This window comes from Gigantopelta aegis, chromosome 2 (genome assembly GCF_016097555.1).
Source record: "Gigantopelta aegis isolate Gae_Host chromosome 2, Gae_host_genome, whole genome shotgun sequence".
NCBI lineage: Eukaryota > Metazoa > Mollusca > Gastropoda > Neomphalida > Peltospiridae > Gigantopelta > Gigantopelta aegis.
In genome coordinates this window covers 38581863-38604637 of record NC_054700.1, presented here as the reverse complement: position 1 = coordinate 38604637, position 22775 = coordinate 38581863, and the positions used below count along the sequence as shown (strand labels likewise).

Below are 22775 nucleotides of genomic sequence, written 5' to 3'. Positions count from 1 at the left end.
TATGGTACAGATATATGTAGAATGACTGTTTGCTAAGTTTGATTGTTTCCTATTGGTAACAAGTTGAATTGGGTAAAACATTACCCTCAAACTTTGTTAGTTCTTAAAGAAAACTTCTTTCTATTTCAAGAGATAATGAGATATGAGCTGGATTAAATGCATTAAATGTTTAGTTGATCTATTTGAATAGAAGTCACACAAAAGGACAAAAATATTTTATTAATCAGGGATGTGAGAGTGGCTGAAACAAAAACCTCACTGCTCACCTTCTTTCTTCCCAAGTCGAACAAAGGCTTTCAAATAGCATATCCTGGATTGGACAAAACTGGCCAATCGCAGCGAAGCTGACAAAATCCAGCCAAGGGAATGTACTACACACGAATACTACTTTCATTTTTTTGTTTTCGCATCTCTGTCTTTTTTTTATATAGCGCATTTACGCATAGCTCTCAAATCCCTGATTAATGGCACTTTTAGCTGCATATATTCTACTCTGGGATGTGAACACAACAGAATTCCCAAGCTTCTGTGAATCCCAGATTGTGGGTCCGAAGTGTAAGATGATGAGACAGAATCCTATATGATTATATGTATTACATTATGATTCTGGCAGAATCACTCCCCCACCACAAACCCAGATTTGAAAATGTCATTAGTATTAAAAACTTGCAAACTTAAAAAAAAAAAGTGTTATTCTTATTTTCACCCTTTTAGTGGAAGTAGAACTCTCTTTCGTACAATAACACCTGAACCCAAATCCAAACTTGAGAGGTTATTCCAAAATACTAGTTTCCAAGCACGCTTGAATGCAGCATAATAATAAATAAATACAATATGAAATAAAATAATACTGTATTGATATTTTAAAGATCACATGTTAATATGCAAAAAACATCGGATACATGCAAGTGATAATGTAAATAGTAAATAATAAAATACAAGTTGGGGGGGGGGGGGGGGGGGGAAGGTTTAAAAAATAATTATATCACAGCAGAAAATCCCTACAGTTGTCATGCTGCAGCTTTAAGAATATACAGTACTTTTTTTTCTTTTTTTTTCAATTTTATTTTTAGTTTTTTTCTCTCTTGATTTTCATGCTTATATCCGATTAACACTGAAGCACTGTCCTCAGGATAGTGAGTTAATAATGGTTTGTGAGAGAGCATTAAAACTTGCTCTGGGTGAGAGCTGGTAGAGGTCCAAACTTTACTGTCCATGGTTAAAGTTAACGTTTGTTTTGTTTGACGACACCACTAGAGCACATTGATTTATTAATCATCGGCTATTGTATGTTAAACATTTGGTAATTTTGATATATAGTCTTAGGGAAGCAGCCCGCTACATTTTTCCATTAGTAGCAAGAGATCTTTCATATGCACCATCCCACAGGCAGGATAACACATACCATGGCCTTTGATATACCAGTCATGGTGCACAAGCTGGAATTAGAAATAGCCCAATAGGCCCACCGATCGGAATCGATCCCAAACCGACCGCACATCTATGGGATACATCCCACCCCTATTATGGTTGATGGCTTAACTAAAAATGTACTATAAATGCATGATGTACATGTATGAATCAAACTTCTTTTGAAAAAACCCAACCCAACCCAACCCATTCAATTTGGCATAATCTGACGCATGATTTCGACAATGTAATGTGTTGGTCATGGTCTGTTCGCTAGTCGGCCCTATAACAACTCATTAAAGGCCTCATAATATGAAGAACACCAAATACAATTCACACATCTGCTTTACTACTTAAACAGAATTACTTTCCTTTTCCATTAATTCATTTTAGTTGAATGTTTTGACCCTTGAAATTATATAATTAGAAAAGATATCTGAATCATAGAAAGACTATTTGATCATGTGACTTGAATAACAGTGGGAGATTTTAGCCAATGATTGGCTATTAGGACACTCGGACCAATCTAGGTGGGTTTTTTTTTTTTTAAAGGGATATAGGAGGGAATGCACATATGGCAAGAGGTTAAATGAATGTATAAAAACTCATATTATTTAAACATTCTTAACATTATGGAGCTAGAAAAAAAAAGATGTTTCATCAAGCAGCCACCAAACAAAATTCTTTATCATTAACAACCAAATATTAATCCTTACCCAAAACCAACATAGATGATGTGCAAGCTTGGGACAGTGTTCTTGAATTTCAAACAGATATAAACATGAAATTAAAATAAAACAAATTACTAATCTGTCAAAACCATTTGAGTCGCAGTATTGTTTTTTTAAAAATTGTACATGTACATGTATATATATATATATATAAAAAATACTTTATCTTCTCAGAAACCGATGTACAACTTTTAATCTGTGGAATAAGATTATCAATACCTCAGCTATAAGGTACACTATCTAGAAGTCATGCTTACGAAATGTTCAGTCATGTTGAGCTAGATTATTAGACTAAAACTGAAGTCTATTAATGTCTTCAAAATATCACAGAATACACGAGCATCTTTCACACAATACAACAAGGAAACGGTGAATTGTTAATGACACCCCAACAGTTTCATTGGTGGATTTTAGGCATCAAACATGAAGAAAAATTCCCTTTAACAAAGCTCAAAATTGGCAGGAGACGAGCTGCAAATGTAATTCAAAATCTACAATATTCTCTCTGATGGATCATTTTTACTAGCAGCTTTTGCTTTCTATCTTAGTTTTAAAACTATTTCAGGTATATCCACAATTCCTAATGTTCGGGAGAGAACATAAATCGCAAGCTGTTATTCACCTTTGTTTCAAGTCTTTTACACTGGTAACAAGAATACACTACAAGACTAACTTGTAGAACTGCTTCAGAATATGAATTTCTAGTTTTTGTTTCCTGATAGAAATTTGTGAAGCAAAATTTGCTTTCCACTCCACTGAATGAATTTCAAGCCTTGCTTTAGTAAGGATTTGGTTAGAAAGGCATCTCGGTAATTAATACATGCACTCCACTTCTAGAACCATTTTACAAAGGTTTAAATTCAGAGAGCTATATTAGGGATGCACTCAACTTCAGATCCACTTTACTCAGAACAGAGTTTAGGGATATTTTTGTAATTAATAAAGACACCCCACTCAAATCTATTTTACTACGGGTTGAGTTTAGGGATATTTTTGTAATTAATAAAAACACCCCACTCTAATCCATTTTACTAAGGGTTGAGTTTAGGGGTATTTTTGTAATTAATAAAAACACCCCACTCGAATCTATTTCACTAAGGGTTGAATTTAGGGGTATTTTTGTAATTACCATAATAAAAACACCCCAATCGAATCTATTTTACTAAGGGTTGAGATTAGGGGTATTTTAGTTATTAATAAAAACACCCCACTCCAATCAATTTTACTAAGGGTTGAGTTTAGGGGTATTTTAGTAATTAATAAAAACACCCCACTCCAATCCATTTTACTAAGAGTTGAGTTTAGGGGTATTTTTGTAATTAATAAAAACACCCCACTCCAATCAATTTTACTAAGGGTTGAGTTTAGGGGTATTTTAGTAATTAATAAAAACACCCCACTCCAATCCATTTTACTAAGAGTTGAGTTTAGGGGTATTTTTGTAATTAATAAAAACACCCCAGTCCAATCTATTTCACTAAGGGTTGAATTTAGGGGTATTTTAGTAATTAATAAATATACCCCATTTCAAATCCATTTTTACCTGAGTTCAGAGGTATGTTAGTAATTAATACAAACACCCCACTCAAAACCATTTTACTAAGGGTCGAGTTCAGATGAATTTCATTAACTGAAAAAAAACCCCACTCCCCTTAAGATCCATTTTACAAAAGGTTGAGTTTATAGGTACTTTTGTAATTAAATACACTCCACGGTGCCATGCGTTGCTTCTAGCAGAATGTGTATGTGTGATGTTCAAATAAAAACTCTGTTATCTAGTTCCAGATCCCTTTGGCTTTGGCCTTGGAATTCCAGGACGTTGGTTACGGTGAGCTGTTTGGTACTGCATAGATCTGAAAAAGAACACAAAATTATTATTATTATTTTTATTTTTAAAAAAAGCCACAAATATCTAACACAGAGACAAATTTTTTAAACTTTTTTTGGAAATACAAACATGGATGATGATGAGATGAATGGTGAAGCCACAGTATTTCCTTTTCAGTATGGGACTACTTGACAGGTCTATGCTCCACGCTTGCTGTCAGTTGAGCTATCTCAGTATCACCCGAGCCTGGGGTACACGGAACCTGCAGTGCATGTCGGGTAATCATCCCCCAAGTGGGGTCATACACTCAGGAGACGCACCCATAAACACACCTGTGAAACTTGGTGTAGGTGTGGCGTTACACCTACCCACTGAGTCTAGCGGTGCACTCACTCTGCGTTGGAGCCAGTACTGGCATAAAAAATCCCCCATTGCCTCAGGTGGGATACAAACCCAGTACCTACCAGCCTCAAATCCGATGGCATAACCACTACATCATCAAGTCACACAAAATTAGTTACTGGTAATATTTAATAAATGGAAATCAAAAACAGCAACCAATTCTTTGTCAACATGAAGATGCAATTCACATTCAAACTGCGATGACATGTGGTAAACTCTTGACCACAGTTATTGGAGTTTGCAATATTATACATCATTTATAAACTGTAGTAAAAGAAATTATTAGGATTAACATTATTAGGTTTGAAAGATAAAATCTGACACACAAAAAAAAGAGATATTCTCTATGATAATGCAACTTTGAGACTAGCCATTTTAACAGTCTAACTGGTAGTGGGTACTAGCCATTCTTACACACCCATTGGTGAGAACACCCTGCCTTATTTATGATAACACATACCCTGTTTACACATTTACGTGTGTTAACAATTTCAAGTCATATGACTGGTTGCTCCTAGGTGATGACCAGGTTACCAATGCCATATATCCAATGAAAAACAACACAATTGAAATCGATTACAATGTGTGACATATAGTTAACCTGACAATCATGTGTTTGTAACGTGCAAGTCAACTACAAGTGCAGAGGGTTGTAAATATCTTTTAGTAAAACATTTGCTTAAAACCTGTTTTTTGAGGATATGTAAGAAATAGAATAATACATTCGTGTCCGTTAAGATGCCATTTATCTCACAATTCGTTGTTTAAAAACGTATCAAACTTGCTTTTGCTTGTTAGATACATTTTAAAACAACTTGTTGTGAGATAAGTGGTATCTAACAGCCACTCGTGTATTATTCCCTATGTATCTTTTTATTAGGATATAATAACATTTTGTTGCTAACCTAATGGTTTTCTTGGGGGATGTTTTTGATGATTTTGACGTGCTGGACACCCGGGAAGACATTGAATATGACTTTTCAGAATCCTCCCTGAAATAAAACAAACAAGACCAACATGAGTGGACAAATCTGTGATATTTACTTAGGTACGAAATACAGACGATGTCATTAAAATTTGGGGAAAAAAACCCTGCTATTTTAAACCGTTTCATAATTTGATTTACAGATTTGCTGACCCTACATATGAAATGAAATAAATAAATAAATTCAACCTTGGAGAATACATACAGACTGTGATTATATAATTTAAATTGTACTCACTCCCCAGTGGTTTTTACTCACCTCAAGTGAAGGAGTGAGGAATGATTTGTTTTCAACTGCCCCTAACACCCCTCCCCCACCCCACACACCCCACACACCCCACCAACCAAACAACTATGATAATATGGTGTTGAAATGTTGGGAACATGCTGTAAATTAGACAGAGGTTTTATTTTTCTGTCATAAAATTCATAAAGTTGTACAAATATATTATGCAAAGTACAGTGAAACCCCACCTAACGACCACCGCGGTATTAAGACCACTCTACTATTAAGACAACTTTTTTAAAGACCGGAATATTTCCTTATTGTTTTATAGGTAAAACTACCCCAGTATTAAGACCACCACACTATTGCAGATTACGACCAGTAAAGTCAGTCCCATTGGTAGTTTTTAGTGCATTTCAACCTGGTCAAAGCGACCATATTATGATACCAAAATTTCAGCATTTTTTGTTTACACAAGTGTTTACACATGGTTTCTTTGTTCTTGCTGATCGTTAACAAAAGAGAGGTAGTACACTCAAAGAGTAATGATGTTAGTTTAGTCTGTGGAGTTGGTCTAAATAATAAAAAAAGGATATCGGTACTTTCATTTTCCAGAAAACAGTCACAGATGTAATGTGCTGATTTCATGTAATTGCAATCAGTTAAGTGACTCACAAGCCTGCACACATTTGTAGAGAAACACAAATTATGTAACTTATTAAGCGGAGCATCACTGCGATTACTTTTAATGCCCAGCCCAGATCATTAATTATTCTGAAGTTGCCTCGACACGTATATATTGTTGTTTAGTTGAAGATATACATTCAGCATCATCCCAACGAGAAATGACGGACATAATTGTTAATCGGTATATCACTTCATCAAGGTGACAGACTAATCCAATAGGTAACAAAACAAGTGTTATTTACAAAGGCGACATTGACAAAGTGAGTTTGTGTATTTTGAGCGTCTTGTGTCAAAGCCAAATGATGAATGTTGTAGTCGTACTATCACTATTACAATATAATTTTAAACGCAACATCGTTATTAGAAATGTCAAATGCTCTTCTAAACCGTCAACAATAGCCACGTTTAAAAAAAAAAAAAAATCGACTAATATTCATACTGACATTAGTTCTTAATTCTGTTTTAGTGCTCACTTATTCAAATTAATATTCAAATAATAGTAACCCATTATTAAGACCACCCTACTAGTAAGACCATATTTATTAAGTCCCATGGGTGGTCTTAATAGCGGAGTTTCACTGTATAAAAACTATGATAAACAAATGTGAAATTCTACAAAATACAACAATCGTGAGCAAAGAAAACAAAGTGCACAGGGGCGGGATTTAGCTCGGTGGGTTGAGTGTTCATCTGATGTGCTTGTGTTGCAGGATCGAACCACCTCTGTGGATACATTCAACTGATTGGATTTTTTTCTCGTTCCAACCAGTGCACCTGGTCAAAGACTGTGATATGTGCTTTCCTGTGTGTAGGAAAGTGCATATAAAAGATTCCTTGCTGCTAATGGCTTTCCTCTGATGAACATGTATCAGAATTACCAAATGTTTGACATCCAATAGCTGCTGATTAATTAATCAAGGTGCTCTAGTGGTGTCGTTAAACAAAACAAACGTTACAAGGCGTACAACTTTAAAGCACTGCACTCACTTGAGTGAATGAATGAATGTTTAACGACACCCCAGCACAAAAATACACATTGTCTACTAGGTGTCACAAAAGGTAAGTATGTGAAAATATTATTTATATAATTACATAAAACCAGTGTATAATACAATAAGTATTTATAAACAAAAATTGTATAGAAATCAAAGTGTTTTAAAAACTTCGCACTCACTTGAGAGGCACAAATTCATCTGGACTGCTGAATATTTCTGATACAGACGGAATTATATCATGTTCTTCTAGCGCTTCAACAGTGAACTGGAAGAAACCGTGGTAATGTTGGTATTGATTTTATAAATGTTTTGATCATCTATAAAATACAAGTTTTTAAGTACAATACAGGAATATTTTTATTCAGTAAACAAAAAACAGACAAAAAAGTTTTAATTTATTTAGAAATGATTAGGATGATAACAACATAATTCAATTTTAAAAAATATAAAAAATAAACTCAGTATGTTAAATGTGGATTTATTTTGTAATAAAGTCCACACAAAATTGTTTACAGTTAGCATAATGACACTTTATTTTTGTTACATTCTAATTGGACTGGGAATAGACAAACTGAATTTGGTCACACATGTTCAACCAATCTTTCTGAAAATTTGAAACATTATTTGTGAAGGTCAAACTATGCAAAATGCTCCAACATAAATTATTTCTAAATCAAAGGTATAATGTCTGACATGTAGGGTTAAATACCTGATCACTGCATTCTCATCTAACTACGTTATTAGAGCCATGGTTGTTAAAATACATAACTAATTTAACAGAATTACTGTAGATCCTGAAATTAATGCGATCATAATATTAATGCGAAAAATGCAAGTTCATATTTGCATTAATAATATGAAGCATTTATTTTGATGTTTTGTCCAGCAATAGTCACACACTATTAAAACAAACAAAAATTAAACTTCTAATATGTTTAGAAAACAACTGGAGCACAATTCATCATAGGCAATACAGACTAATTGTCCAATAGTCCAGCAAAAGCGGACACAATTCATCAATGGGTTTTAGCACACTAATCCTGAGATCAACCACTTCTTTGTTTTCACTCTTCAAGTTAGCTGCAACTTTAGCGGCATATCTTAGAAAGATATAGTTCTAATGTTTAGCCAGATTTAGGTAACTATACACTTTAGGTAAATCATTGCTGCAAAAATATGCTTCGAGTTAATATCACCAAAAACACTAGGGACTAAACAGGTTAATTGACGTGTACACTGACATGCTAGTGAGTTGATCTAATTGAAGATGCCTGCCTGTAACTCGGATTTAACCAAAAAGTACACTGATGTGTGTTATTAGGAAAGTCATATTTCATAAGGCCACTCGCATTAATTTCATGTTGCATTTTAGTCTGCTCACCGTCACTCGCGTTAATTTAGGGACGCATTAATTTCAGGATCTACAGTAATCAAACACCTACATGTTGCTGCACACAACTAAAATCTTGAGTTGGACTTAAATATGGGGGGGGGGGGGTTTGTCACGTGACTAAAAATAATCCATTTCTTCCATCTCAGTAGTAATCAAGAATACTTTTATTTATAATCCTTGGTAGACCTGGGGTTGCAAACAGATTTGTTAACTTGCCCTTTGGGAATATGCCTTTAAGATTTGGAATCATTGAATTTACCATTGGTCTGTCATCTTGTGTAAACCTGAATTACATTTTCAAATTGTTAATGATGTCCTAACTTTAATATGTGAACCAAACACGAGTTACACAAAACTAGAGAAATGCATGAACAAAACCATTGCTATTGCAATTTTTAGAACCTTTCCATAGGCATAATTTTTGTTTTAATTCATGAATAACTAATATGGAGAAAACCTGACATGTTTTCTCTTTTAAGAATATTTCACCTGACCTCAAACAAATGTATATTCCCCCAAGGATAGTAGTCTGGTCCAAACATCCCAACAGCCTAAAATTCTTCCAATTAGTCCTCCTTCGTGTTCCAGCCACGTGACTAACTTCCTTCTTTCTCCTTCGCTGATTTGGTTCGGAAGCTTTTTCTTTACTTGACGTCAGGTGAAGTAAAAAAGAAATAAAGTGATTAAATTAAGGACCTGATCGTTGCACTCTCTTCTCACAGCATCGCTGAGTTCTCGTTTGATTGTAGCGACATGCTGACGATGCGACTCTATCTCGTCTTCCAGTAGTTTGATCTTCGAGACCGCCTGGTGGTAGGTGTCGATGAACGCTCCGACAAGATTCTGAAAACAGAACGAGTCTTAAGAAGACATCCATGAGGTAGTGCTGATGTCGAAAAAGTGACAATCCTCTTAACAGGGTACCTTTAGCAATATTACACTGCAGGCCATTCCTTCTAATGATATGTGGGTTTTTTAAATTGTGCAACTGTTTACTATTATATACTAATAATTAATTTTGTAAAAATTATTAGATTACACCCTTCTTATGATTAAGTGTGTAATGTAACTTACCGACAAATATATTTAATTTTAATTTTTATCTAAATACCCATTACCTGTACACTCACTTTCTCTCTGTTTTACCCTCTCTCCACCTCCTTTCTGTCTGTCTGTCTCTCCCTCCCTCTTTCTCATGCTTTGTCTCCCTCACTCTCTCATCCTTTTTGTCTCTCAACAAATATATTGTACTTGGATTCTGGATCTAATCAATGTAAATCCCCCAACCCCCTCAAAAAAAAACATGCAACAAAAATCATGTGAGTTTCTTAATCATTTTAGTTAAGCTTGAAATCCTCTCATTCTCTTTAGTGAAGCTAATTTATTTTTCTCAAATCGTCCTCACCTGACAGGCGATCAGTTCCGGTCCTGCCTTCCCGATATCTGTCGGGATAAAGTCTGCGTTAAGCAACATCTTGGACAGTACGAGGTCATGACGGCTGGGGTCCTTCAACACAGACAACTGCTGTCTGGCCTGTTAGGAGAAATATATTAAAACTCAAATATACAGCACTTTATTGCAGTCAAACATCTCAAAACCAGAGAAATATACTAAAACTCAAATATACAGCACTTTATTGAAGTCAAACATCTCAAAACCAGAGAAATATGTTAAAACTCAAATATACAGCACTTTATTGCAGTCAAACATCTCAAAACCAGAGAAATATGCTAAAACTCAAATATACAGCACTTTATTGCAGTCAAACATCTCAAAACCAGAGAAATATGTTAAAACTCAAATATACAGCACTTTATTGCAGTCAAACATCTCAAAACCAGACCTTCGTGAATGGGAATTCTTGTAAAACCAGATGTTTTCCATGGTCCCTTGATTTGCTCATCTGCTGACACTAAAATTTACCCTTTTATCAACATTTCATTGATTTTGTTTTTGACAGTTTTAATACACTTTTTAAATACCATTACATAAGAATTAAAAACCAAAACATTTTTAAAATTATATTTTGTTTCTACGATGTGAAGGCCAAAAATGTTTGAAATTAATATGTTGTAAATGGTTATGAATAATGAACACCATTTTATAGCTGTTAAAGGGCTATACATTTCAATTTTTGTAGTAACGACGTGTAACATTGACTCGAATCGTACGGAATAAACTTGTAACAGTGACTCGAATCGTACAGAATAAACTTGTAACAGTGACTCGAATCGTATGTAATAAACTTGTAACAGTGACTCGAATCGTAGGTAATAAACTTGTAACAGTGACTCGAATCGTAGGTAATAAACTTGTAACAGTGACTCGAATCGTAGGGAATAAACTTGTAACAGTAACTCGAATCGTTAGGAATAAATTTGTAACAGTGACTCGAATCGTATGTAATAAACTTGTAACAGTGACTCGAATCGTATGTAATAAGCTTGTAACAGTGACTCGAATTGTAGGGAATAAACTTGTAACAGTGACTCGAATCGTAGGGAATAAACTTGTAACAGTGACTCGAATCGTATGTAATAAACTTGTAACAGTGACTCGAATCGTATGTAATAAACTTGTAACAGTGACTCGAATCGTATGTAATAAGCTTGTAACAGTGACTCGAATTGTAGGGAATAAACTTGTAACAGTGACTCGAATCGTAGGGAATAAACTTGTAACAGTGACTCGAATCGTTAGGAATAAATTTGTAACAGTGACTCGAATCGTATGTAATAAACTTGTAACAGTGACTCGAATCGTATGTAATAAGCTTGTAACAGTGACTCGAATCGTAGGGAATAAACTTGTAACAGTGACTCGAATCGTATGTAATAAACTTGTAACAGTGACTCGAATCGTAGGGAATAAACTTGTAACAGTGACTCGAATCGTATGTAATAAACTTGTAACAGTGACTCGAATCGTATGTAATAAGCTTGTAACAGTGACTCGAATTGTAGGGAATAAACTTGTAACAGTGACTCGAATCATTGGGAATAGAACGATTTCTAATAACTATAATGTTGTCATGACTTGCAGTGTCTTCAAAAGTAGATTCAAGTCTACTACAAGTTATTATTAAAACAACTACAATGTGAGAATACACCTATTTCGAGGCAATCGTCTGAAATGCATCTGCAAGTGATACACATGCTTGTTAAAACATGTAATTGGTTTTGTGGAAAGAAAAGAAAGGAATACATGTTTTGATGACACATCAGCACATTTTAAACTATGGCTAGTATTTGGCCTTATATCGTTACTACAGCAATTGGCAGGCATTAAATTTATAGTTTAAAAAAAAAAAAAAAAAATTCTGCTGAAAATGTAAAAATGCTACAACTTGGTATTGGGGGATTCCATCACATTATCATACACTTCCAACATAAAATCTGGGATTTGCAAAATCACGGAATCATGCTAAATATGCAGCCTGCGTGGTCTAGGAAGTGAGAAGAAGCCTGCAGTTGCCACACGTGATTGATTGTCCAGCAGCTTATCCACTAGATCATGGAGCTTACTACACAGGTTACTCTTAACAAATGGCAGCAAATGATCTTTTATCTGCACTTTTCTACAGACAGGACTGTTCAACTCATGAGCTACATCCTTCCTCTAGTTTTGTCGATGTGACACAAGGTGTGCATCAGAATGTGTACTCCAGTGAGCAGGTCATGACAATGAGGCCCACAAATAAAATGTGTGTGTCTCCAGGAACGAGTGGGATTTTAAAATCTACATTCACCTCTATGGGTCCAGTTAAAATGTTGTGTATGTTCTCTTTGCACCTACACATTACCAGACAAACAAACAAAAAATTATAATAATTTTTTTTTTTTAAATTGAGAGAATTTATACAGTTGTTTAATTGGTTTTTTTGCCTAATGTACTTGACAATGTGAGTTGTGAATATTCAGTGAGTAATTCTGCAGTGAAAGTTAAGAAAAACATGATGCTTGTGAGTGATTAGTACTTACATATATCCAAACAGCTTCATTTCAAGAATTATAAAAATACAGGTTTTAAAGTTTCAGACAAATCAAAATTAAGATATCTAAGTTATTTAAAAAAAGAGAAAAAAAAAGGGGAAAAAAAGAAGAGAGAAGCATTTACAACACAAATATTTTTGAAATATTTCACAATAATTATAAATAATTATATTATATACCCATCCCCATGTAACAAATATTTCAGTATTTCACATAACTAGTTCCAATCTCAAAAATGGCCAATAAATGAAGTAACGCCTAACAAAAGCTACTTACCATTTATAATTATAATTATTATAATTATGGAACTCTCACCTCTTTCAAGGCAGCTTCCACTGACTTCAAGTACTTAGCTAGGATCTCTTTATCTCTACAACAGGAAACAAATATACAAGTTATTAAAAATGGGCATTTAATTAAATATTAATAATTTCAAACTACTAAGTCTATTTTTATAATATTGATCAGTGTATGCCTGTCATGAGAGCAGGTGTCGGTCTAAGCCGGACTGGCCATTTTAAGGGTGAAAACAAAATGACTGGGAATGAAAAAACCCAGATTTACTGTCATGCTTGCTGACACAGCTGATGGCAACAATCTACCCCCATATGTAGTTTTTAAAAGAAAAACCCATACCTAAAGAAAAGTTCCCGACTGGAATACATGTATGAGTGCAAGAGAAAGGATGGTTCGATGCAGATATCATGGAAGTCTGGGTTAGGACAGTATGGGCAAAGCGACCTGGCGGGATGAGGAGAGAGCAGTCCATGTTGGTTTTGGACGCATTTCGATGTCACAGACAACCAGAGATTAAAAGGCACTTCAAATCTCTAAACACACTACTAGCGATCATCCCAGGTGGCATGATGTTGGTTCTGCAGCCCCTTGATGTGTCTATCAACAAACCCTTCAAAACCATTATTCGCTGAAAATGGAATGAATGGTTGATGAAGATGTTTACAGCAACAGGGAGAATGGATTGTAGACACCTGGACTGAAATTGACAGGGCAATAGTCATAAAGTCTTTTAAAAAAGCTGCATTTCTAATGCCATGGATGGAAGTGAAGATGATATTTTGTTTGATGATGTGCTTAAAGGCCGCCAGGAAGAACAGCTTTCCCCAGAACATGACGACGAAGCTGACATATGCTCCAGATGACATCGAAGAAATTCTTAATGCGCAAGACTCGAATGACGATTTCCTCAGCTACACCGATGAACTTCTAGTTGTCCGAAAATCAGCTGATAAACGAGACTAGGCTCGATGCTATTCCCAACAGCCCTTTTCAGGGTTAACAAATCTCACGAAAGTGATTTTACTCAATTGCTAACAAGTTACACACACACACCATTAGCCATATCAATTCCTTATTTTATAGTAGTGTCATATATATAGAAATGGCCAAATTAAATCTCATGGAAATTAAAAACATTCACGGTCCATATTTATAATTCTTGTGCACCTTTTTGGCGAGGTATGGATGCTTTTATACATTTATTTTACATTTATTACAACCATCACAAGTGAAAAGCGATTTTTAAGAGGGTTTTGGCCTTTCATTGTAATGAACACTGACAATAACCTGTAAAGTACCGTAAATTACCGATCAACAATTTTTTTATGGGTGATCGCTGGACAGTTTTAAAAGAGTTTTTTTTCTATTGTTATGTATCATGCGCACCCCCATTTTCCACCTGTATTTTTTGAAAAAATAGTGCACATAATACATGGGAAAATATGGTATTTAGGTAAACCCACAGTGATTAACTCACTTGACTACATTGTGCATGGCTCCCTCCACATCTCGCAGGTTGTCCTGGTACGACCGTTTCTCCGCCGTCACCTGCTGGTTCTGCCGGTTCAGCTGGCGGATAACCTGTTCTCGTCGACGCAGCTCCGTCTTCGCCTCGGACAGACCCTGATATAAAATACAAACCAATACACAGTGTAATGCCCAACTCACCAGATTACTGTAATCTTAAGTGTAATAATTTATTGTCTGAAGATCTTGTAAGTATGTTTACATAACACCACAAGACTGCACAGATGTGAGAGAGTAGTGAATTAGGCCCCAGAACATTGGCATGCATGGACCAAACATTTCACTCTCTCTTAGCTTCTTTTTCCACACCCCCGTTTCGTCCTATAGCAATTTAGACATTAGTTTATTACTTCTCTGTCATCTTGGCTTATAAAATATTTATCACTGAAAAATGTTGGGAGACGCCTTTATCTGCTTCTGCACCATACTGCATATTTTGATGGTCAATAAATATTGCTTTAACGAAATACACAATTCCTTCAGGGCTTGAACTTAATGACGGCATATGAACTGCCGTTGGTCAGGCGTTTCACCGATGGCAGTATTTTGCTAATGGACAAAAATTACTGCCATCGGTTGAAGAGGACTATTCTTGGTTTTTATATTCGTTACAAACATCACCGATTTAAAATTATACTAGGCAGACTCAAAATTTCTGTTGGTGAGTATTTTGCCTGAGGCAAAAACATTTCAAAATTCTTAAATTCGAGTAATGTGGTCACCGATTTAAAATTGCACTAGGCAGTCTCAAAATTTCCGTTAGTGAGTATTATGCATGTGGCAAAAACATTTCAAAATTGCTGTAGGAAACAAATTCTTAAATTAGAGTCATGTTCCTTCCCCCCTTCCTCCCCACCCCCTCCCCCCCCCTGCTGGTTGTACCTGGAAGGAAGGAAGGAAATGATTTATTTAATGATGCACTCAACACATTTAATTACGGGTATATGGCGTCGGACATATGGTTAAGGACCACACAGATATAGAGAGAGGAAACCCGCTGTCGCCACTTCATGGGCTACTCTTTCCGATTAGCAGCAAGTGATCTTTTATATGCACCATCCCACAGACAGGATAGCACATACCACGGCCTTTAATATACCAGTCGTGGTGGGCTGTACCTGGACTGCCTCCTCGAGCGTGGAATCCTTGTCGAGGTCATGTGAGCTGCAGACATCAAGCTGCACGGTCAGCTCCTCCATCTGCTGACTCTGTTCGTGGAGGAGGTGCTGTGCCTGCTGCTCTCGCTGGAGGGCCTTGTTCAGCTCTGAACACACACGCTCAAACTTCTCCAGAGTCACGTACTTCAACGTCTGAAAAACAACGGTAAAATGATAATGCAGGACTCACCCCGTCCATTGCCAAATTAGCCAATGGCAAATTTTTATACAAAGTGGCTACAACATTTTCTCTTTGGCTAATAAAAATATTGCTTAAAAAAAACAACATTTTAATAGTTTTCAAGGAAACACTCTATATATCTGAAAACTGGCTAAACCAAAATTTGTCCCAGTGTGAGCCCTGAAATGACAATTTAGTTTTTTTTACCTGTTCCGAATCCTCACGGTTTTCATGTTTCTGGTCCTGGTCTGTGTTTGAGTCGGACTGTATCTGCTGTTTGAGTGTGTTGAGTTCTGCGAGCAGACGCTTCCTGTTGACCTCGGCGTTGCGGAGACGATGTGTGAAGTCAAGGATGTGGTTCTGTAGAGCGATCATCAGATCCTGTAACAGCAACAACAAATTAAGTACAAGAAATCTGTGCTATTAAATATGTATTTGGTGATGCTCATACTAGTTACAACATGCTAAGGGCCGGTTTGGTTGCCGTTTTGGATGCCGGGAGATAGCGTATAGCAAACGCATAAAAAAAATCCAAGATTGTTAAACTTTTTAAAACATGTTTTTTTCTAACTAAGTAGAACACCTGCCTGAAAACTGCATGGTGCATGTGAAACTCCTTTTTATGTGAACATTTCATGTCTGAATACTGTTGGGAGGGTATAAATGTCTTTGCAATCAGGCTTAAGATAACCATGCCACCAAAATGTAAACTGAGCATTCTGGACTGTGGTCATGCCCTGCCATGTCTAAATGATAGCATATCCATGAGACAAGTAGCGAGATGCCTGCAAGTGACCTATTCCGTCATCCATTAACATATAGTTGCATCAATAGATGTTAACAACTTTTTTTTGTGAAAGTTAAAACAATTGTTTTGTTCAACAACACATTGCACATTGATTTATTAATCATCGCCTACTGGATGTCAAACATAATCTAGAACTGTTAGAGCCAGAACAGTAATAATCTAGAACTGTTAGAGCCAGAACAGTAATAATCTAGAACTGTTAGAACCGGAAAAGTGATAATCTAGAACTGTTAGAGCCAGAACAGTAATAATCTATAACTATTAGAACCAGAAAATTATAATCTAGAAATGTCAGAACCAAACACTTGATAATCTAGAATGTTAGAGCCAGAACAGTGATAATCTAGAACTGTTAGAGCCAGAACAGTGATACTCTAGAACAGTTAGAACCGGAAAATGATAATCTAGAACAGTTAGAACCAGAAAATTATAATCTAGAAACTTACAGCCAAAACAGTGACATTCTAGAACTGCCATTCATATTTCATGACCTACCTGTGAGGAAATTAAACACTGTTTGTCCTTGAAAGATTTTCCAACCATAGCTTGAGACAAACCACGGCCAAGTACACGTATCAGAGATGACCTCATCTGAAGTCCTGCCATTGGCTGAAGTGAAATGCTTGGAAACTGCTGACCAATCTTATCTAGAAGTTTGCTGAAGGAGCTCCTAGCTGCACCAATCAGAGCTCTTGTTTCAACAGGACCTGCAAAACAATAACCAATGGTCATACTTGTTATGTCTTAGCATCCATAGGAATGTCAAAGAGTTTACAACAGGTCTCGGTGATGTAGTAGTTAAGCCATCAGTCTTAAAGCTCTTAAATACTGGGTTCACATCCTGGTACCTGTTCCAGCCCTGGAAAAGGTTTAATGGCTTCAGGACTTCTAGATTTTTCTATAAAATCCACTAGCCATTCGATCAGTGATGTTAAAAATTTAGTACCGGTAGCAACATTAAAAATTCACTTGCCCTACTTTTCTTTAAGTTATTAAAAGTTTACTAAATAATAGTAGAGGGAGTTAGAGCTTAAAAACACTAACATTTGGGGGTTGTGGCAGGATATTCATATTTAAAAATAGACGTTAACTGCAACATTTGACAAAAATAAATTCACTTGCCGTCGGGCATGGCAACAGTAGTTATTTACCAGCCCAACATTAAATATCACTAGCCATGGGAGTGGGGCTACCATAATCTAGAAGCTCTGTGGCTTGATGAGGAGAAGTAGAACCACTACACCGACTTCTCTCTCACTAACTTGTCTGAGAGAGAGAGAGAGAGAGAGAGAGAGAGAGAGAGAGAGAGAGAGAGAGAGAGAGAGAGAGAGAGAGAGAGAGAGAGAGAGAGAGAGAGAGAGAGAGAGAGAGAGAGAGAGAGAGAGAGAGAGAGAGAGAGAGAGACAGAGAGAGAGAGAGAGAGAGAGAGAGAGAGAGAGAGAGAGAGAGAGAGAGAGAGAGAGAGAGAGAGAGAGAGAGAGAGAGAGAGAGAGAGAGAGAGAGAGAGAGAGAGACAGAGACAGACAGACAGAGAGACACTTTCCTTGAACTAGTCTCAGAGGAGTGATGGGGAGAGATGGGGAGATGGGGAGAGAGAGAGAGAGAGAGAGAGAGAGAGAGAGAGAGAGAGAGAGAGAGAGAGAGAGAGAGAGAGAGAGAGAGAGAGAGAGAGAGAGAGATAGAGATAGAGAGAGAGAGAGAGACAGACAGACAGAGAGACACAGCCCAGATAGTCGAGGTGTACACAAGACAGTATGCTCCAACTTTAATTGTTAATAATTAGAAAAATAAATTAAATAATTATATGCAAAGATATATGGGACTGATTAATTTTGAGTTATTTTATTACAAATAAATGTAAAAATAGCAAAATATGGCTCTTGTATCTTTGATAGAGGACCTTTAGTAAGTTAAATGAAGACTGCATTTGGACAGACGGGTGTTATTTCACTGTTAAGATAATCTTTAAAAAAAAAAAAAAGTATGTATACAGACAATTTTATTTCTTTTCTTTTAAACTTTATTTAATGAAATTTTTGACCTAACTAGATTTATATTTGTCAAAGACTACTTGCTAAATTAGTTACACAAATAAACCCAGTAATATTCTCCGTCTAGGCTGCTGCCGTTTGATGGATTCCTACCTCTCTCTCGTATCTGCGAGGCCACTTCCTGGAACTCTGACACAGAGTCTACTGCGATGTCCGCTATTGTTGAACCCGTTAACCATGGCAACAGCTGGGAATTTACAGTCTGGTCTGTGACGGAATGCAGGTCCGATTCATCACCAGATGACCTTCCTACTCCTATAGACAATAAAAATTAAATAGGTACCAACACATAACTACAACCCCCAAAAATAAAAATCTTCAAAACTCCTAAAATGTATGCCGATTAACCTTTTTGCAGTTCAAATAATATGAGAGAAATATTTATTTCCCACAAGGTGAAAAATATTGTATGCACCACCAGCATCAATTGTATTTTTGATTTGGTTAACAGTGAACTGAAACAATTTCGATGGTTCGAACAATGACCTAATCTAATCAGTAAAAACGAGGGATCTAATAAAAACTGGCACAGTATTCATAGGCCTGTAGAACTGTAAAAAACATTTTGGCCAAAGTTTGTTTTTTCTCTCAAATATTATGGACTTTTCACTCAATGTAGAATAATTATTATGACTTGTCCGATGAGCTAACGAGTTTTGGCCTTAATTTGCCAGGCAGCTATTTTTTGCAACTTTTGAGCAAATAAGAAAGTGTATTTTCACAGCTCTGTATATCCTACTGGAAAAAAAACACAATTTTTACTAAAACCTAACATCACATATACTAAAAATTCACAAAAATAAAAAGTAAAATCAAATATAAAACCTTTGAATGGAATCCTCTCCTGCTTGACGCCACCTGTACAGACGAGCAACCCGTTGCTACCGGAGACTGTATCATACGTGACGAACATCTTACACGAGTGTCTACCGAAATAGTTGAGCCGGTTCGCCGCGATCACGGCCACGGCGCTGATCCGGAACCGCAGCAGTGGGTTCTTCTTCTCCTTCCTGCGCCGGTCTCTCTCTGGCTTCTCGATCTCGTCGGTCATCTCAGAGTTGAGGACGTTCACGAGGTACTGTGCCCGTTCCCGACACGCGTCCCACACGATCGTCTGCTCCTCTAAGGCCCGTCTCTCGGCCGCCAGCTCGTTGGCCCGTGAGTACAGCGGGTAGATGGCCCCTGCGAGCAGGCCGCAGGTGGTCTTGAGAGCGGCGTTCTGCGTCTGGGCATCCACCAGATGTTTCTGTAGCTCAGAACACTCAGACTCCAGACCATGCTGGACACTGCCCGATGCACGGATCTTCTCCCATGCCTGGTCCGCTATCACCTGGCTCTTCTGGAATAAAAATAAGGGGAAAAGATTGATGATGTTATGACAGTCAAGTGATGTTTTATTTAAGATTTTCAAACTGATCTGGTGGAATAAATTTAATTAATTAAAACAAAACAAACCACAGAATCAAAATCCTTAAATTGCTACTTTCTAATTAGTTCCCATGAGACTGAACAACCGAATGCTCAACAATACCCACCCCTCTCCATTAAATAAAAAATGTTACTTTTAAATTAATAATTTCAAACTTTTTTAAACATGCATTAATATGAACAAGATACTATAAAGCAAGTTTCATTGATGTAGGACTTATAATTTGCGAGAAACTTAATGCTGTCATTGTTAATGCTTAATGCTAAGGCTGCCACTGGAAAATTAATACCTATATCTCATTTTTGTTTTACTTTGAAAAGGCGCTATCTCGTCTTTGGGATGGTGCATAATATAAAAGATCCCTTGCTACTAATGGAAAAATGTAGCGAGTTTCCTCTCTACGACTTAATGTCGAAATTACCAAATGTTTGACATCCAATAGCCGATGATTAATAAATCAATGTGTTCTAGTTGTGTTGTTAAACAGTCCGAACCTGACAACAAAAAGAGAAAAATAAGGAAGTTACAGTCACATGACCGGAACTACAGGGAGTATACAGTACAAGAATTTTAGGCCATCCCATTGGCTGTTGAGATGTTCAAACCAGACCACTTGCGTGTGTGTGTGTGTGTGTGTGGGGGGGGGGGGGGGCACTTGTTACGGACAGGTAATATTGAAAAGAAAACATTTTTCATAAAGGCGAGACAAAAAAAAGGAGCCATTCCACCGATAGCGTGCAGACCTTTGAGCGAGTCTGGAGGTCTGCGAGGAGCTGTGAGTAGTGAGTCTCTATCTCCTCCTTCTGCTTGCTCCAGGCGGCCTCGCGCTCCTTGGTGAGCCTCGTCAGCTTGTTGAGCTGGTCCTCGTATGTGGCCTGCATGTCACCAATCGTCACGTCGCGACTCTCCAGCATCTCCTCCAGGTGGCGCATCTACACAACAATTGTAAGTTTTGTTTAACGACACTACCAGTATGCCAGAAAATACTATTTATTACTTTCATTTTAACATAACGACACATTATCAACTACTTATGACACTGTTTTGTTTAACGACACTACCAGTATGCCAGAAAATACTATTTATTACTTTCATTTTAACATAACGACACATTATCAACTACTTATGACACTGTTTTGTTTAACGACACTACCAGTATGCCAGAAAATACTATTTATTACTTTCATTTTAACATAACGACACATTATCAACTACTTATGACACTGTTTTGTTTAACGACACTACCAGTATGCCAGAAAATACTATTTATTACTTTCATTTTAACATAACGACACATTATCAACTACTTATGACACTGTTTTGTTTAACGACACTACCAGTATGCCAGAAAATACTATTTATTACTTTCATTTTAACATAACGACACATTATCAACTACTTATGACACTGTTTTCTTTAACGACACTACCAGTATGCCAGAAAATACTATTTATTACTTTCATTTTAACATAACGACACATTATCAACTACTTATGACACTGTTTTGTTTAACGACACTACCAGTATGCCAGAAAATACTATTTATTACTTTCATTTTAACATAACGACACATTATCAACTACTTATGACACTGTTTTGTTTAACGACACTACCAGTATGCCAGAAAATACTATTTATTACTTTCATTTTAACATAACGACACATTATCAACTACTTATGACACTGTTTTGTTTAACGACACTACCAGTATGCCAGAAAATACTATTTATTACTTTCATTTTAACATAACGACACATTATCAACTACTTATGACACTGTTTTCTTTAACGACACTACCAGTATGCCAGAAAATACTATTTATTACTTTCATTTTAACATAACGACACATTATCAACTACTTATGACACTGTTTTCTTTAACGACACTACCAGTATGCCAGAAAATACTATTTATTACTTTCATTTTAACATAACGACACATTATCAACTACTTATGACACTGTTTTCTTTAACGACACTACCAGTATGCCAGAAAATACTATTTATTACTTTCATTTTAACATAACGACACATTATCAACTACTTATGACACTGTTTTGTTTAACGACACTACCAGTATGCCAGAAAATACTATTTATTACTTTCATTTTAACATAACGACACATTATCAACTACTTATGACACTGTTTTGTTTAACGACACTACCAGTATGCCAGAAAATACTATTTATTACTTTCATTTTAACATAACGACACATTATCAACTACTTATGACACTGTTTTCTTTAACGACACTACCAGTATGCCAGAAAATACTATTTATTACTTTCATTTTAACATAACGACACATTATCAACTACTTATGACACTGTTTTCTTTAACGACACTACCAGTATGCCAGAAAATACTATTTATTACTTTCATTTTAACATAACGACACATTATCAACTACTTATGACACTGTTTTCTTTAACGACACTACCAGTATGCCAGAAAATACTATTTATTACTTTCATTTTAACATAACGACACATTATCAACTACTTATGACACTGTTTTCTTTAACGACACTACCAGTATGCCAGAAAATACTATTTATTACTTTCATTTTAACATAACGACACATTATCAACTACTTATGACACTGTTTTCTTTAACGACACTACCAGTATGCCAGAAAATACTATTTATTACTTTCATTTTAACATAACGACAC

General features: G+C 36.2%; 1 protein-coding gene across 2 annotated transcripts in view; it reads right to left on the bottom strand.

Annotated features, from left to right (window-relative positions):
- Nucleotides 1-1508: 1508 nt before the first annotated feature.
- The window catches only part of LOC121385099 (coiled-coil domain-containing protein 171-like), a 54389-nt gene continuing 33122 nt past the window's right edge, over nt 1509-22775 (bottom strand). For both annotated transcript variants that reach the window (XM_041515643.1, XM_041515637.1), the window contains exons 20-32: nt 20844-21032; nt 19497-20010; nt 18765-18926; nt 17116-17327; nt 16020-16193; nt 15593-15784; nt 14425-14570; nt 12966-13020; nt 10063-10191; nt 9354-9500; nt 7444-7529; nt 5277-5363; nt 1509-3994 (exon numbers count right to left, since the gene is read on the bottom strand). In XM_041515643.1, the coding sequence (XP_041371577.1) occupies nt 3913-3994; nt 5277-5363; nt 7444-7529; nt 9354-9500; nt 10063-10191; nt 12966-13020; nt 14425-14570; nt 15593-15784; nt 16020-16193; nt 17116-17327; nt 18765-18926; nt 19497-20010; nt 20844-21032 (2175 nt within the window). In that variant the 3' untranslated portion in view covers nt 1509-3912. The remainder of the gene's footprint in view (nt 3995-5276; nt 5364-7443; nt 7530-9353; nt 9501-10062; nt 10192-12965; nt 13021-14424; nt 14571-15592; nt 15785-16019; nt 16194-17115; nt 17328-18764; nt 18927-19496; nt 20011-20843; nt 21033-22775) is intronic.